Below are 19,049 nucleotides of genomic sequence, written 5' to 3' on the forward strand. Positions count from 1 at the left end.
CTCCACTCGGAGAACGACTTTCATAAGTCTCACTACCAGCGGCCACGGAAAACAACTGACACCGGTCCGAATTCCGTCAGCCTCCCTCTGCACAGCAGTCCACAAGAATGTGGCCACCTCTATCCTCACTCCCGTAGTGCCCCTATAAAACCCACTTATAAGTCTCACTACCACGTGATGCGGAAAACAAGCAATGCCTACTTGAATCCCCCCAGGAAACAGAGTCCCCTGCCACAAGACTAAGTCCCCTACCACAAATAAACAGAAAACTGGAATTCCACCAACCCCAGCGCTCGGGGTTGTGGTTACCAAAAGAAAACTGGAATTCCCTCAGCCTCCACACTTGAAGCTGCGGGTTACCACGTGCACAAAGAAGCTAGCTAGGCTCTCAAAGTGACACAAGAAGGATCACAGGAAATTATGAGTCTACACAAAATCCACAGTTCCAACAATCCTCTTTTTCCTTACAGCCACAGCCACGAGGCTCCTAAAAGAGGTAAACAGGCAAAGAAGACCCCCAGGAACGCATCCACAGGTCAACCCCCCTTTTTCCCTACAACCACAGCACCGTGGTTCCTAAAAGGAGTAAAACAGGCAACAGAAGACCCCCAGGAACGCATCCACAGGTCCACCCCCCTTTATCCCAAAAGGGGTAAAATACAAACAGATAGACAGACAAACTGAAGACCCAGGCAAGTCCCCTCAGGTCCACCCCCCTTTATCCCAAAAAAAAGGGAAAACAAGCAAAACAGAGAACCCCAGGCAAATCCCCTGCAGGTCCACCCCCCTTTATCTCAAAATGGGGAAACAGGCAAACAATTCAAACAAACCCAGGCAACAGATAGACTAAAATGCAGGTAAACAAGTGAGTAACGAGACACCGGGCAAGATATTACCTGTCTTTGATGTCCTCCCGGGAAGCAGTCACAGACACGTGGACGGGTCAATCAAAGGGGCCGGAACATACCGGTGGCTCTGCAGAAGTCTCTACCGTGTACCTGGAGGTGATCAATCTCCTTTCCTTCCCCCTGGATTCCTCCGTCCACCCTTGTCTTCCTTAGGACGGCTCACCGGCCGGACATAGCCCGATGCCCCACGTTGGGCGCCAAAGTTGTTATGGTACTTTTTAGCAGTAAACCAAAATGTTTAAATGTCTATCTGTTCCTGTCCAAATTAATAAAATTGAATTGCGTATATACGCTGAAGTAATTAAGTCTGACACACAAGGTTCAGGTTAAAATAACTTCGAGAAAATTTATTGGCAAGTGATTAAAAAGCGAGCGCGCAGGCCCTTTTAAGAGGCATTTTACGTCATCATTGATTATTAGAATATCAGAGAATAAACATCATTAATTGGATTAATTGTTAAGTGTCGGGATTAGTGTCCTCCTATCAATATTATTAATTGGCTCAAAAACTAAGTGGTTAGTCCCGTGCCCACCCACCAAGAGGTGGGATTGTTCTGGACACGGGTGGGGACAAGGGGGTCTTGAGCGTCATTTTACACGGTCGGTGATCTCAGGCCTCGTGGCCAGGTGCAAGGTCTCTTATGAATAGAACATTTCATTACTACTGTGTTCTCATGGCCTTCAAATTATACTATGTTGCAAGTTAAGGAAAAGTCAGCAATTCCTGTGTTAATCATGTCTTTGTAGAAAATACAGTCTTTGTCTTATTGTATTAGATGTGCTGGGAAATTCTGTCAAGTAAGGTAGTTTTAAAATGAACAAGTTAGGTCATGAGGACAAAATGGAGGAATGAAGAAGTCAGGTTAGGAGGACAAAATGGAGGATTCACAATATGAGGTTAAAATGGAGTTAGTGCAATAATTGAATACAAGTACAATAAGGATTTTTAAATAATCCCACATCAGGGTGAATGTGACTAATTTGGAGTATACGTTTGGATGGTTGGATGTGACTAGTTTGGGGTATACCTTTGGATGGGTGAATGTGAATAGTTTGGGGTATACCTTTGGATGGGTGAATGCGAATAGTTTGGGGTATACCATTCGATGGGTGAATGCAACTAGTTTAAATTTTACCATTGGATGGGTGAATGTGACTAGTTTGGACTATACCATTGGATGGTTAAATGCAACTAGTTTTGGGTATGATTAGATGGTGAATGTGATTAGGTGGGTGGTTGGGGTGGTTGAATGAAACATGGAACAAAGCTTTGAGAAGATGTTGAGGCTGGTTGTGGTGGTGATAACCAATGGTATTGCTTGTTGGAGCAAAACGTGTTATGTACCGTCCGTAGGTGCAGCCTGGAAATTCCCAGGGCCATATCCCACTATAAAATGGAGTGATCCGTGAGGGAGATCTTTGACCTCCTCAATGGCTGTGCCACACTGAGGACCCTTGTGCCCCAATAAAAATGTGCTGTGGTGGTTATGCTGTTAGGAGTGCCCTGGTACCTCTGACACCCCTAGTTTAAGTAGTTAAACTTTTTGGTAACAGTTTGACTTCTCAACTGGTGTCTCCTGTCACTCTCTTTCTAATGGCGAGATCCAAAAGCTGCTACTAGGAGCTTCCATTATCTCTCTGAGCTAAGTGCTGGAGTGCAGGGGCAGGGAGCCAGGCAGAGACAATATTTAGTAAATAAATAAATACATAATATATATATATATCTACATCTACCCCCAATATTAGTAAACACATTTCACACAATAACACACTTTATCAGAGTTACACTGCTGGCTGTGGAGCTGTGTAATATACTCAGACACAATGAACATTCTAAAAAAAACAATACCATTCTAATATCTCCTTTATTAGCAATAAATATCAGATATTATAATAATAATGATGATATAATATTTAATAGACACACACTCTCTCTCTCTCTCTCTCTCTCTCTCTCTCTCTCTCAGAGCTCTCAGTGCGCGTGCACGGCGCCACGTGCTCCCCACGGCGGGCTCTCCGAGTGAGGAAGGGAGTGGGCGGGGCCTGGGCTGCCGTGCGCGCGCACGTTCTCCGTGCGACATAAGCTCCATACGCGCGGGTTCAGGCTCTTTGTGAGGAGGAGGCGGCGGCGGCAGAATCCCAGCACACAGCACCGGACAGCGGCCTCAGCATGGCAGACGACAAGCCCAAGGTTAGCGGGCCGGAGAGGGACAGGGCGGGCTGTGTTAGGGGGGGGAGAGCCGGCCGGGGAGCTGGGAGGAGGGGGGGTAGGAAGCAGCCATAGTAAATAGCGCGCGGGCCTCCGCGAGAGAGAGCGAGCGCGAGCGGCGAGAACCCACAGGCAGGCATGGAGAGGGAGGGGGCTCCGGGGGGGAGATTTATTTCGGCGATAACGGGCGCTGAGAGCCGCCTGTCCGGGTTTGGTATTTACTAAGCGGCTGCGGGAGCGTCAGATCGATAGTACATACGGCGCTAAGCGCCACGCCGCGCTCCAGACCTCCGGCTGTGCAAAAACACCGCCAAATGTGGGCACCGCTCGCTGATAGGGAATGGGCACCCGGTCATCTATTAAAGCAATATAGCTGGGGGGGGGGGGGTATACAATATTAATATATATAACTTGGTGGGCACTGCTCGCTGATAGGGGCATGGGCACCGGGGGGGCAGAATAAGATCCTCACTCAGGTCTGCTTTATAAGCAATATGTCTGAGTAAGGCTGGGGAGATATACTGCTAAATAGTATACAATATAACTTGGTGAATAAATGTGGGCACTGCCCGTCCCCCTGTTTCCAGGGAATGGGCATCCGGTGGAAACAGATTAACATTTTATCTCCCATGTCTGCTTTTTAAGCAATATGTCTGAGTAAAGCCTGGGGGTGGGCGGTATGTTGCTGGTATCTAGTGTGTGTATATATAATCCATGTGAGATACAGTGAATTGCTGTAAGAATGTAGGGAGGCACGTGAAATAGTTTATAGAAAGTGGTGATACCTGTAAATAACGTGGATATGGTGATACTTTCCAAAAAAAATCTGGGATTTGGAGTGTTCACGGTTAAAAACAAAAAAAAGCTACAATTTATAGGGTTTAAAAATGATGGGGATATTGCCCAAAGAACACTCTGGGTTCTTGAATTTCAAAGTTGCCCAAAGGCAAGCGTTCCTCTAAGAAGTGAAAGGTGTAATTAAGACCGTGAAGTAAAAAAAAAAAACCTTATGAGGATGCTTTATTTTTTTATAAGTAATGGATATATATATTTTTTTTTTATGCTCTTGTGTGTAATTTTTTTGGTTTTTGGATACTGGTTATTGATGCTTATTTTAACACTTGTTGTCGTGTCTATAACCCCACAGGAAGGTGTAAAAACTGAAAACAACGACCACATTAACCTCAAGGTGGCTGGTCAAGATGGCTCAGTGGTGCAGTTTAAAATAAAGAGGCACACGCCTCTCAACAAGCTCATGAAGGCATACTGTGAACGACAGGTAACCAAAATGACTTATTTTGCTGGTATTTTATTACTGTATATAAATATATGCAATCCAAATTAAGTTACGTGAGCATGTCCAAGCTGTTTCTGTAAATGATTTTTTTAATTTATTTTTTAATTCTTTATTGGGGGAGGCGGGGGGGGGGGGTGTAAGGGTGCTTTCCATTTGCGTTCGTACCAACGCAGGGTACTCTTTTCAGACATCATATTCCAATCACATAAGTTGGCAATTCGACAATGGGTTGTGGGTTCTGTAAATGCTGTATTAACCCCTTAAGGACCAAACTTCTGGAATAAAAGGGCATCATGACATGTCACACATGTCATGTGTCCTTAAGGGGTTAAAGTAATGAAGCAAAAAAGCCACCGTTTTATTATGTGCAGTAACAATATTTGCAATTAGATGGCGTTGTGCCTATTTTACCATGGATGGTTGTACTTTTTCCTATACGGCCATTCATTCTACGCTTTAATTGATTTACAGCTTGTTACATGCTGCTCAAGTGATTGCTACTGTTTTTCTAAGTGTTCGGGTACACGTTTAATATTTTTTTTTTTTTCTTCGTGTTCTAGGGTTTGTCAATGAGACAGATACGATTCAGATTTGACGGGCAACCAATCAATGAGACAGACACACCAGCACAGGTATGATCATATAGGCATTGAATTGTTAAGACTACCTTACCTCAATCTGGGTCTGAGTGGCGCTGCTCGGCACAACCACGTCTGATGCATGGAAGCTCCAAAGCCTTTGATTGGAGTATTTAAAGGACTGAGTGCATGCAAGGGAAGGGATATTTAAAGGTGTGGGAGGGAACACAGATTTGGCCAGCAAGGGAGAAACTGTTGCGTCTGTGGGCAGGGTGCAGTGCATGCTGACGACAGATGTAACTTATGCACTGAATTGAAATAAGGCACATGCAACATATACTTGTCCCAGCACACATTAAAGGGACACTCCAGGAACCCAGACCACTTCTTCCCATTGGAGTGGTCTGGGTGCCAACTCCCACTACTCTTAACCATGCAAGTGTAATTATTGCAGCTTTTTATAAACTGCAATGATTACCTTGCAGGGTTAACTCTTCCTCTAGTGGCTGTCTACTAGACAGCCACTAGAGGGCGCTTCCTGGTTCCTAGCACAGGAAACCTGTGCTAGAGCGTTGCTGGACGTCCTAACGCTGTGTGAGGACCTCCAGCGTCGCTCATTTCCCCATAGGAAAGCATTGAAATGCATCTTCAATGCTTTCCTATGGGGAACGCTAATGCGCATGAGCGGCATTGACGCGCATTAGATCTCCCCGGCCGGTGGGCGGGGTCAGTCTCGTCCACCGGCCGACGCAGTCAGGAGGGACATCGTCGCTGCCTAGGGTAAGTTCCTGAAGGCGTTTTCACCCCTTCAGCAACTGTGGTTTAGGGGGTGGGAGGGAGAAGGAACCTGCAGTGCCAGGAAAACGGATTGTTTTCCTGGCGCTGGAGTTTCCCATTAATTATCTCTTGATGTGCAGTGTTTTAAGCCAGAACACTGCAAATCCAGACTCCTACCACCATGAGCACTGTAAAAAGCAAAAGTGGTTATGTGGTTGACATTACCATTTAAAGGAATACTAGTGTGTTCATTTCCTACCCCCATAATCATCAAACTGTTACACTCAAAACACTTACTCATTCAAATGCTGAGGTCCCTCCGTGCTGGATCGGTCTCCAACATCGATGCAATCAGGGAACATAATGCACATGTAGGGCTTGCTGCACATGCACATTAAGCCTTCCCCCTAGGGGGTGTATATACTCCATTCTTTCCCATTGTTTTGCAAGATGCTGGACATCAGCGTTGTTTTGTGGAGTTAAACTCTGTGAAATGCCAGGATGCGCCTCTAGGGGCTGTCTAGTAGACTGCTACTAGACCCAATCTTAAAGGGAATCTCCAGTGCCAGGAAAACAATCCGTTTTCCTGTCACTGGAGGTTCCCTCTCCCTCCCACCCCCCAATCCCCAGTTCTGAAGGGGTAAAAACCCCTTCAGTCACTTACCTGAGGCAGCGACGATGTCCCTCTCCTCCTCCGCACTGCTCCTCCTTCTTACTCTAGCCGGTTGGCGAGACTGATCCCGCCCACCGGCTGAGGAGACCTAATGCGCATGCGCGGCAATGCCCACAATGCCCATAGGTCTCCCCACAGGAAAGCATTGAAAACGAATTTCAATGCTTTCCTATGGGTATTTGAGCGACGCTGGAGGACCTTACACAGCGTGAGGACGTCCAGCGACGCTCTAGCACAGATAATCTGGGCTATAATCCAGGAAGTGACCTAGTGGCTGTCTACTAGACAGCCACTAGAGGTGGAGTTAATCCTGCATAAACCAGTATTTCATCCCTGAAATCCTTCTCGCGTGAATCACTAATAAACCTGTAAAAAAAATTTTTTTACCAACCTACATTGACAAGCCACAACATTAAAACCACCTGTGTAATATCGTGTAGGTCCCCTGCCAAAATAGCTCTGAAGTGTTGAGATGTTGGCTCCACAAGACCTCTAAACGTGTCTTTTTGGCATCTGGCACCAATTAGCAGCAGATCCTTTTAGTCCTGCGGGTTGAGGCGGTGCCCCAATGGATTGGATTTGTTCCAGTACATCCCACAGATGCTCAAGCGGATTGAGATTGGGGGAATTTGGAGGCCAAGGCAACACATTGAACTTTGTCATGTTCCGCAAACCATTCCTTTACAATTTTTGCAGGGTGCATTATCCTGTTGAAAGAGGCCACTGCCATCAGGGAACACCATTGTCATAAAGGGGTGTACGTGGTCTGCAACAATCTCTTGGTATGTGGTACATATCAAAGTAAAATCCACACAAATGCGTGGATCCAAGGTTTACCAGCAGAAGGTTGCCCAGAGCAGAACACTACCTCCTTCCATCTGCCTTCTTCCCAAGCAGCGCACCCGGCTATCAACCAATCTAAAAAAAGTTTTGCTCCATCAGACAAGGCAACCTTCTTCCATATCTCCATGGTACAGTTCTGATGCTCATGTCCCCATTGAAGACACATTCAGCGGTGGACAGAGGGTCATTGTGGGCACTGCCAGTTTTGCATCTAACTGCATTCTGTGATGCACTTCTGGCACTTTTTGTCTTTTGCAGCATTAAAAAGATACTATAGTCGCCCAAAGCACTTCATCTCATTGAAGTGGTCTGGGTGCAGTGTACCAGTCCCACTTAGTCCTGAAATGTAAATCATTCCAGTTTCTGAATCGCATTACATTGCAGGACTAAGACTGCCTCTCTAGTGGCTCAGTCAGCCACTAGAGCCACATCCTGTTGGCTAGGTACATTTGGTCATTTAACGAACACTGGATGTCCTCATGTTCTGCGTGAGGACATCCAGCGTTTGTTACATCCCCACGGGAAAGCATTGAAGCTCTTCAGTGACGTTGGAGGAGGCATAGCGCACACAAACCTGTATTCCTGACCCCAGTGTTAACACCACCATCTAGCCCCACAGGCCTCTTATGCCTCCACATATAGAAAAATCTTACTGTATAAAAGCCTGAAGCTGTAACCCTGCATGCTGTTAGACTCAGGAAAAACAAGCAGTCTGCTGACCTCATTAGAAGTGGTGGCCTGATCCAATCATAATGCTTCCCCATAGGATTGGCTGACACTGACAAAGAGGCAGAGCCAGCATGATTCAAACACAGCCCTGGCCAATCAGCATCTCCTCATAGAGATGAATTGAATCAATGAATCTCTGAGGAAAGTTCAGTGTCTGCATGCAGAGGGAGGAGATACTAAATGTTTGGATGCATTTTAGGCAGCTATGACCCAGGAAGGATCTCTAACAGCCATCTGAGGAGTGGCCAGTGAAGTTATCACTAGGCCGTAATGTAAACACTGCATTTTCTCTGAAAAGACAGTGTTTACAGCAAAAAGCGTGAAGGTAATGATTCTACTCACCAGAACAAATTCAATAAGCTGTAGTTGTTCTGGTGACTATAGTGTCCCTTTAAGTTTTTCTGCAATTGGTGCTACTGAAGCTCTTCTGTGTGAGTCAACCAAAATGTGCTAGCTTTCACTTACCACGTGCATCAGTGAGCCTTGAGCACCCCATGAAGACCAGGTTGTCCTTCCTTGCAACACTTTTGGTAGGTACCAACCACTTCATACCGGAAACACCCCACACGACTTGCTGTTTTGGAGATGCTCTAATTCTTGTCATCTAGCCATCAGTATTTGACCCATGTCAAAGTCACTCATCTTTTTGCTTGCCCACTTTTCCTGCTTCCAACACATGAAATTCAAGAAGTGGATGTTCACTTGCCTAATTCCCTTCCATGATGGGTGCCATTTTAACAATAGAATCAATTTTACTCACTTCACCTGTCAGATCAATGTATGTATTCCACCTGGGCGTATGATTTTTGTAAGATCTGTCTATAGCTCATTCTGGTTGTAAAACTTGACTGAAATCTATAAGCGAATATTGCAATACTTAGATAAGTTTTCCTTTTTACTTATGTCACTCTGAAATACAAATAATTTTTTTTAAATAAATTTTTTGTTTTTCTATTTCCTCCCTCATGAAGCGTAATGGATGGTGCAGACATTGCACTTAATTTTGTGAACAAGGGTGTACAGATAATGTAGAGATGGTGTAATTGGGCAATGTATGCTGGGATTTTGTCACATTGCTCAATTTGTCTGAAGACTGAGCTTGGTGGCTGCATTAACCTGTATTATGCCACATAGTGGTTATAGTGCGTAGGTTGCTCATTTAAAGCATTATATCTCGTAAAATTGATAGATTTCAAATACTCTTATTTGGTTTTGCTGTAAATTCCCTCTATGCAAAAATAAACACATAGACATTCTAGTCACCCAGACCACTGGATTAAGGGATTCAGCGCCCTGGGAGGGGGACCCTGAGGGTGGGGGCATCCTTAGGGCACTATAGTGTCAGGAAAACCGCGTTGTTTTCCTAACACTAGTGATCCTTTAAATGCAGTATATAGGTTAGTTATGCTGGGTGGGTTTTAATCTTGTTTTATGTTGCTTTAATCAGTAGCCCAGCTCTGTCACTCCCTTATATCTTACTGTATTTCCCTTTAATACAGAACGTTGTGGTGTCATCTCTTTAATTTTGTGAATACGTTTGTTTTCTTAACATTGGTGACCAGGTGGCTACTAACATTAATGGGTTCAATTAGAAGTTTATTCCTCTGATGTGCCAGTCTCGCTATAACCACGCCTCCCTGGCTGAGATCTGATTGCCTCGTGGTGGACTGGTGCAGGTGCACATCAATTAGCATTTCCAGAAGGGAGAAGGAAGCCCCTCTGGTTGGTGGAAGTGGCAGCCACTAGAGGTGGTGTTAAATAACAAATGTAAACCCTAACTTTCCCCGAAGCATAAGTTTGAAGCGTGGTTGTTGGCTTTATTCACCTGGAAATACTGAACGATGGCTTCCTAAAATTTCTGCACTGCTGGGATTTAGTGGATACATTTTAGTTTTCTTACGTAGAAACTTTTACGGAGTATCACATCTGGCTGAATCCACTTTCCCATCTGCAATGTGTGTATCAATTCTATGGATTCATCTAACCCTTTGCAGCTTTTTCTGGACTTAAAAGTTTGTCTTGTTAGTGTCACTTGGAAGAGCTTATGGAAGTTCTCAGAGTTTAAAATATTTGCATATCCCTATATTTAAATTGACACTTATCTCATTGAAGTGGTCTGTGTGCAGTCCCCCTGTCCCCTTAACCCTGCAGTGTAAAACATTGTAATGTTTACCCTGACAGTGCCTTGTCTGAACTGTAAATGATGTAACTTGCATTATCTTTAAAGAAGCTCTGTCACTTCTATGTATTTAATGGGACACACAGACCGCTTAGGCTCATTGAAGTGGTCTGGGCACCATGTTCCTTAACTCTGCAGTGGTAATTGTTGCAATTTCTGAGAAACTATTATAATTGCCTCTGGAAGTGCAGGGGTTCACCAACCCAGTCCTCAAGTACCCCCTACCAGTCCAGGATTTAGGGATTACCCTGTTGTCTGAAGTGTTTAGTTTGGGATACTTGAGGACTGGGTTGTGGAACCCCTGCACTTCCGGAATTGAAATGGACCTTTGGTCTGTTATCTGATGCTGCACAATCTACGTTCTACATGAGGACCTCCAGCATCAGATTTTTTTTTTTTGTTTCCCCATAGGAAAGCATTGAATATAGTGGACCTATAGTGCCAGGAAAATGGGTTTGTTTTCCTGGCACTATAGAATCCCTTTAATAAAAATAGTCTTTATGATATACTGATGCTGACTGCATTTCATTGAAATTCCAACACAATAAAGATACCATCAAGTATGGTCTGTTTATTTGTGGTTAATCTGTGGTTGGCGAAAAGCAGAGCTCTGCAGTCTTAGATTGTCTAATCCTAGCAGTTGTCTCAAGTGATGGCTGTGGAATTCATTCATGGTCTAGCTCAGGGGTTCCCAACCTAGTCCTTGAGTACCCCCCCTAACAGTTCAGTTATTTATTTTTGTTTTGTTTTTTTCCCCTCCAAAAAACACATTGGACACAACAGGATCATTCCTAAATCGTTGACTGTTAGGGGGTACTTGAGGACTGAGTTGGGAACCACTGGTCTAGCTCATTGAATGACATAATGGAGACTCTTGTGGTATCCTCAGACCTCAGTGTTGTAGTCTTTCATATGTGTGAGAGATTACCCTACAGACAAGACTCCCGGCAAACGAAGCACCAGAAGCGAAGTACATAAATCTTCCCAAACTTTTTATTAGTATGGGGACATTCTAGGTTGTTTTCTAGAATGTTTTGGCACTGTTCCAATTTAATTTCAAGCTGTGTAGGTCTATGGGGAAAAAAAACCAATGACCAGTACAGTAAATGATCACTGATTGCAATTGTGTGCAATATGGATATATCTGGTGGGACTCCCATCTTTATGATAGTTAAAATCATTTTTTTGAAAAGGACACACTTGTAATGGATTTCCAGGCTTCAATGTAGTGTGAATGACTTTTTTTTTTTATTATTTTTTATATATATGGTATTAACTGCAAATTAAGTTTTGATAACCTTTTCTTTCTCTTTTACCCTTCTCAGTTGGAAATGGAGGACGAAGATACAATTGATGTATTCCAGCAGCAGACTGGCGGATCCTTCTGAGACAAAGCTTTGCTTATTCGGCTTCTCACCTGCTGCCTCCACAGTTCCACATCCAAACTTTGTTCACCTACATCCCCCTCCATTCTTTACTGTACATAAATATTGGGTGGGTGTGTGTCATTCTAGGAGTTAAATCTATATATTTGTTTTGGTTTTTTTATTTTGGCTTTTTTTCCCCTGACAACCATCAAGTACTTTTGGACCAAGTAAATGCTGAGATGGTAGATTGGTGTCTGGCATAATCTCACAATCTGCTTTTGGTTTTCATGTGCTTTCTCGTTTACTCTAGTAAATTATTTTACCTTTTTTATCAATCCACTTTTTTTTTTTTTGTTTATCTCTGCAGCAGATTAACTTTACTGTGAGTGGGTTAATCTTTGCTGTTTTTTGTCCCACAATTCTTTGAATGTGCTTCTGGTTGTCGAAGAAATCAAGGCATATTGAAAGGAGCAAACCTATTCGATTTGGATTTTTTTTTTATTTTTAACCAATGATTTTATACCTTATTTTTTGTATGTAGCTGTTACATGTAGCCAGGTGAATAACTAGGAAATATATTAAAAAAAAAAAAAATACACATTTTAGGTAGTTTTTCCCTTAAAGATCTGACATCTTGTTGTTTAAATAAATCTTGTTTAAAATAAATTGTACATGTTGTGCACTGTTTTTTCTATTTTGTATGAGTGGTATGAAAAAGTTGTTTGAATGTCACGCAAAAAAATTCAATCCAGCCATGGTTTTCTAATGATGCACAACGCTTAAAAAGGGATTTGATGGCTGTGTGTTTTTTTTTTTTTTTTTTGGTTTTGGTCCAAAGACAAGATTTCAAAGCACAACTAATAGAGTAAAATTTAATTATCCTTTCTCGGGTCACAGTATTTACTTGCACCCTTTCCCCATACCTATAGATGGGATATCCTTATACTTGCACTCCTTTATCTGCATGCAGACTTTCCCCCTCTGGCTTGTAGGACCGCAAACAGGTCAGTTTTTTTTATTTTGTCAAATTCTCTAAAACGAGCACTTTAAGCACCTAAACTGTAGCTTAACAAAGCAGTTGTGGTGCATAGATTGTGCCCCTGCAGCCTCACTGCTCAGTTCACTGCCATTTAGTAGGTAAAAGAACTGTATGGACACAATTACAGCTAATTCAAAATTAAGACGCAACTATGGTTTCACACACATGTGGGTGTGGTTGGTGTCTTTCATTTTTTTTACACTGTAGAATTATTTTATTTTGTGGTTCTGTAAGCATTGTGCAATATATTATGAAAGTCAGAACCCATAACATTGCTGTACTAGCAAGTCCCATCAATCGGCATTTTTCAACACACTCATCTAAAGTTGAGTTGCTATAGACAATACATACGACTGCCACTATATATTAATAAAAACAAACCCAACATCATCAAAGTTCTACTAATCCCAATACAAAACTGAAGGAGACTAGCGCTATCAGCAGTAGTGAGTGCATTGAAGTCCTCTGCCATGGGGACTGCTGAGAATTTCCACCACTGTTCTTACTCGGGGTAGTGGGAGTAGCATGTCCATATATTCATGTATCACAAAGTTAGTAATATGAGACACTTGGTTTGTGTCATTCACTGGCCACCTAGAAAGCAATGTAAAATACAAACATTGCTGGAAGAAAACTAAATTTATGAGGGAAATCGTAAGAAAAGTAGATGCAAATCTAACCAAAGTAGCTATTTCTAAACATTGCAAATCGTATTTGCCGATTCAAGTCAATTCAAAACCTGGCAATGGCAGGAAAAAGTACACGGCAGCATGTAGTGAGAGAAAAATTAAAAACAGATTGTCTGGCTAGTTTCTAATTTCTTCCCTCTTTGTATAACAGAATGGCTATTCCTATGGAATTCTAGTATATAAAAGTCTTTGAGTCTGCATCTAACATTCCTAGCACTCATCTCTAAATCCCATTGCTAGTTTTATTTTATTTTTTGGTAAAGAAGTTTGAGTCATAGCATTATCATATTTATTTTTGTTACAGAGGAATAAGATTTACAACGCAAGCATGTAGGAGATGGGTACATTAGCCGCATTATTGAAGGTCCAGTTCATTTTTATTTAACTCTGATAACTGTCATCTGTTTAACGGAAAACTCTGGTTAACAAAACGTCATTGAACTTAAGTTATGGTGACAGCAGGTACCTGGTGCTGACTATGCATACATAATGAATGAGGCTGCTAGGCTCATCTTCCTGTCTGTTAGCAATGGCTAGGAGGTAGCCTAAGTAGGCCTGTGTCTGGAGCGCATCAAAGGTGGAGTTCTGAATCATAACCTAGAGCCGGGATAGGCAACCTTCGGCTCTCCAGATGTTGTGGACTACATCTCCCATAATGCTCTTACACACATAATGCTGGCAAAGCATCATGGGAGGTGTAGTCCAAAACAACTGGAGAGTCGAAGGTTGTCTATCCCTGCCCTAGGGTCAAAAAGAGAGTAAGATTAGCAACAGAAAAGTTAAGGGGAAAATAAAAGGAATATAACAAAATCTCAAAGCTACAGAGGCCTCAGATTGTATACAAGGTCAAGTGACCACAGGGATCAGATTCTCCAATCAGGGTGTTTTTTTGAGACAATAAGGTTCCGGTGCAGTTATCCCGTGAGATATAATGCTGTCCAGGGAAAGGTGGTTTGGGGGGGACATTTTGTGCATATTGCCTCTAGATCTGGGAAGGCACAGCAGGGAGTCTGTCTGGTTAGCTGGGGATATTGTCATCAAGACCCTAGAGAGTGGAGCCTGGATGGGACTATTGTAAGGGCCATTGCATTTCATGGAGGACCCCTTGGTCTGGATATCCATGTGTATAAATACCTGTGTTGTGTACAATAAAGCTGTGTTCTACTCCCTATTTTTAGTCTTCACTAATGTGTAGGGAAAAGCTATAATCACTGTATTACAGGAGCAAGGGTCTACACAGCTATAACCACAGCGGCCTGGTCCAGGGGGGGAAAAGGTCCACAGAGACCCCAGTCAAGCTTTGGCGACTGGGCCTGAAGTGCTCCAGGGTCTCTCTAATACCAGCTAGGAAGTAGACTTGGGGGAGTTACTCAGTCGGAGTACAGGAGCTCTGTTACATCCTCTGTATACCAAAATATGCTAGAATCAAAGGTGAGGCCATTTGTCCGACAGCTAAATCTTGGTCGAAATGAAGTCATGCAACAGGACAATGATTCCAAGCACACCAGCAAATCTACAACAAAAGGCAAAAAAAAAAAAAAAGATTCAAGCGGTTGCAATGGCCCAGTTTAAGACCCGATTGAAATGCTATGGTGGGACCTTAAGAGAGCTGTGCATAAACAAATGCCAGCAAGCCTCAATGAACGTTGTAAAGAAGAGTGGGCCAAAATTAGTCCACAATGTGAGAGATTGACAAAGTCTGACAAAACGATTACCTAAAGTTATTGCTGCTAAGGGTGGTTCTACAAGTTATTGAATCATAAGGTGTAGTTAGTTTTTCACACATGACTTCTCCATTTTGGCTTTATTTCTGTTAAATAACTCATAAAACATTGTAATATGTCACGTGTTGTTTATCTGAGGTTGTATTTGCCTAATTTTAAGACCTGCTAAGGGACATATAATTGATATTATATCCTGATCTGTAAAACCATACCATAAGGTGTACTTTCTTTTTCCCATGACTGTAAATTTTTTCTCATCCTTTTTTCATCTCTTTTGGTCAGTTGTCACTTGACCGGTGAATAAAATCAACATTTACTGGCTCTCCCATAACCAACTTTTGTTTTCCTCCTCTTGATTGCAAAGGAGATATAGAGCACATGCTTGGGAAGACCCCTTTCATATCATATTAAACTAAGCTTCTAATGTACCCCCCAGGAACAGCACTCCAATTCAAGAATGAAAATGAGCATGTTCGGGATCCTGAGAGGTTCTGGCACATGGCAGCGCAGAAAACATATTTTCATCCGATCTTGTGATTAGTTAGATTTGGACCACATTGCAGCGGTATTACTATTAACTACTTATTCAAAGGTCTCATGCACTTTTTTTTTTTTAAATTCTTTATTTATAACAAGGTGAAACACCATTAACACAATATACATATATATACATCGCATTTGTAAAGACGTTAGCAAGATCCAGTGTGAGTAATGAGCAAATTGTTCAAAGTAAAGCGTATGTTATTCATAGCTTTGTTAATGTCTTCGGCTCACTGGCCTCGAAGCGTCCATATGTGTGTACGGTGTCTCTCCCATTTTCCATTAACATAAAATTCGAAAAGAACATGAATGGCTGCAGTACAGGAGGCATCTTGTTGTTAAGTATGCATATATGATCCCATATCTTACAGATTCCATAGGGCCTTTTTACAGCCTCGCCAGGATGGACGCTGATTGATATAGTTGCAGATGCCTAAGAATATCACTAAATAGTCGCGATCCCCACCATATAGGAGAAGGCCCAGGCCGAGATAGGGAAAAAAGCGAAGTTAAAGCCATTCAGATAATAAAGAAGTAGAGGAAAGAGAGAACAAAGAACAATACGGACAGAAAAAGCGGGGATAAAGAAAAGTATAGAAAAGAAGGTCAAGGGGGAGGGTGGGGGGGGGGGAGGGAAGGGAGGTATGAAGGGTAGGAGTAGTCATCCGTCCTCAGCACCAGCCTATGAGGCAGTGCCCTCATTCATAACCACATCACACTATTCCTTGTATACAGCCCGACCTATCCCCGAAGACCAGCAGTATCCTAGAGGCTCCCAATGGGAGCCCCATTACATCCTCTGTAAGGGGGACAAGTCAGGTAAGCATCCTGTTCGCTAAAAGGTGACGGAAGGAGGGAAGACGGAGGCCCGGATCCAACTCCCTTATCGCCTATTCTCCCGCGCCACTATTCATCCACGGTGCCCAAACTTTATCAAATTTTGCCGTCGTGCCTCTGACCTTCGCTGTAAGTTTATCCATAAGGAACGTATCCTTAATCTTTTGTAGCACCCTGTGAAAAGGGGGGGAGGAAGGTTGAAGCCAGGCCTGAGCCAATGCCCGCCTTGCCGCCAGGTTTACATTATTTAACAGTTTCAATTCCGTTCTGGTCCATCCCTCTAGAGGTCTGGCCAGAAGGAAAACCCATGGGTCTAGTTCAATCTCCTTACCAAAGATATCCTTCAGTAAGTCCGCCACCCCCTTCCAGAATGATTTGATCCTAGGGCATTCCCACCACATGTGTAAGTAAGTCCCTTTATGACCGCAGCATCTCCAGCATACATCCGTGGATGCCCTGTTCATCCTACACAACTTCACTGGGGTGGTGTACCATCTAACCATGGTTTTATATGCTTGCTCCTGCATTGAAACACATATAGACGAAGTTGCTGCAGCTTCCCAAATCTCCTGCCAATCCACCCCCTCCAATTCTTCGCCAAGATCCGCCTCCCATTGAGCTATGTATGTAAGGTCCCCCCATTCTGACGTGGAAGTGCTTAAATGCGCATATAAGGCTGTTATAAGGCCCCTCGGGAACTGTTCCCTGAGGCACATGGCTTCGAAAAAGGTAAGCGGTTGCAGTGCACAAGACCTATTAGTCGAGGTCTGTGCAAAGTCTCTGAGTTGTAAAAAGCGAAAGAAGTCAGAAGGGCGTAAATTTGCCCTGGCCTTTAAATCCTCGAACTGAAGTAGTGAGCCACCTTCATAGAGTTGGCAAAGACGCTGGACGCCCGTACCCTCTATTCCTTTGAATTCCCTAGCGTGTAGTCCAGGGGGAAAAGCCTTGTTTCTAAGATAGGGGGTCAATGGGGATGTCCGGGAGGACAACCCATATTTGACCGACGCAATGTCCCATATTTTCATCGAATTCGCTATGGCCGGGCATTCAACTCGTGTTGTCGGTCTGTGTTCACGAGGAACCCACATAAGGAATTGGGGTATATCAGGTCCTATGAGGGACGACTCTAAATCAACCCACCTCCTTTCATCTGGAGGGGTGTGCCAAAACGCTATTTGCGTGAGCTGGGCCGCTAAATAGTAAAAATAAAAATTTGGCAACCCCAGGCCCCCCCTAGACTTTGATCTATATAGGATATTACGGGAAACTCTGTGCTTCCTGTTTTGCCAGATGAATTTCCCTGCGGCTTGCTGAAGCGGACCCAAGTCAGACTTGGTGAGTCGAACTGGGAGAGATTGGAACAGGAACAAAATTCTGGGGAGGACATTCATCTTCACTGAGTGGATTCTACCAATCCAAGAGATTGGCTTATCCTGCCAGTTTTCCATGTCCGAGATAAGGGTGCGTATCATGGGGGTGTAATTCTGCTGGAAGAGCTGGGCAGGATCTGCCGTCAAATGGATCCCCAGGTATTTGATGTGATGCCTATCAATACGAATATTGTGATTATTTCCCACGCAAGCGATATCAGGATCACTCATACTTATAGGCAGAGCGCACGACTTGGGCAGGTTCACTTTGTATCCGGCCAATTCACCGTATGTCTCTAAGACTGCTGTCAGCGCATCCATTGACTCTGTCGGTTCCGTCAGAGTCAGCAGAACGTCATCAGCGAATGCGGATACAACATATCGCTGGTCCCCAATCGAAATTCCATGAATCTCATCGGTACATCTCACTTGTTGCAATAGGGGTTCCAGTGACAAAGCAAAGAGTAAGGGCGACAAAGGGCAGCCCTGTCTGGTGGTTCCGTTGCCCAAGGTAAACGGTAGAGCCTTTAAACCTGCTATACGTACCCGTGCCCGGACATCCGTATATAGAGCCCGAATTGCAGTGATAAACGTGTTAGGGAGGCCAAAGTGTCGCAGGACCTCGAATAAGTATGGCCATTTAACCCTATCGAAAGCCTTCTCTGCGTCAAGTGACAGGACCAATGTTGGGATCTCCCTAGTCGCCTGCCGCCAGAGAAGGTCGATGTTACGTCGAGTGTTTTAGTACAATTGTCTACCAGGGATAAAACCCACCTGGTCCGGATGGATCAGACGAGTTAAAAAGGGGTTCAGGCGAGTCGCTAAGATCTTAGCTAGAATCTTAGAGTCGTGATTTATCAGTGAGATCGGTCGAAAATTCTCAGGGAGCGAATCGTCTATGCCTGGCTTTGGTAACAGGACCACGTCGGCCAGCGACATGTCCCTGTCTGGTATGCCCCCCTTCATTAGATCGTTAAACAACGTCTCAAGATGCGGTACCAGCTCTTCCCGAAATATCTTATAATAACCGCCCTCGAAGCCATCTGGGCCTGGGGCTTTATTGCCCTTCAAGGACGAGATTGCCGCGTCTATTTCGTCGGCCGTGATTTGAGCTCCCAAGGTGGCAGCATCGCCACCCTCCAGTTTTGGTAGGGCTAGTTGATTGAGGAAAATCCTTGTTTCCTCCGTCTCACGCTGTTGTTGTTCCCCGTCTGCTCCTCCAGAGTGGTTATATAAGTTAGAGTAGTATGCTGTGAATACTGTTGCTATATCAGTGGGATCCGTGCAATA

At 43.8% G+C, this 19,049-nt stretch overlaps 1 protein-coding gene across 1 annotated transcript; it reads left to right on the top strand.

The window, feature by feature from the left end:
- The first annotated feature begins 2,970 nt into the window (after positions 1-2,970).
- On the top strand, positions 2,971-12,226 carry SUMO2 (small ubiquitin like modifier 2). Its single transcript, XM_063459151.1, has 4 exons — positions 2,971-3,099; positions 4,265-4,396; positions 4,975-5,046; positions 11,519-12,226. Exons 1-4 carry the CDS (start codon positions 3,079-3,081, stop codon positions 11,579-11,581), a joined length of 288 nt encoding a protein of 95 aa, XP_063315221.1. The 5' UTR covers positions 2,971-3,078; the 3' UTR covers positions 11,582-12,226.
- Positions 12,227-19,049: the final 6,823 nt, after the last annotated feature.

This window comes from Pelobates fuscus, chromosome 6, assembly GCF_036172605.1.
Source record: "Pelobates fuscus isolate aPelFus1 chromosome 6, aPelFus1.pri, whole genome shotgun sequence".
Taxonomy (NCBI): Eukaryota; Metazoa; Chordata; class Amphibia; order Anura; family Pelobatidae; genus Pelobates; species Pelobates fuscus.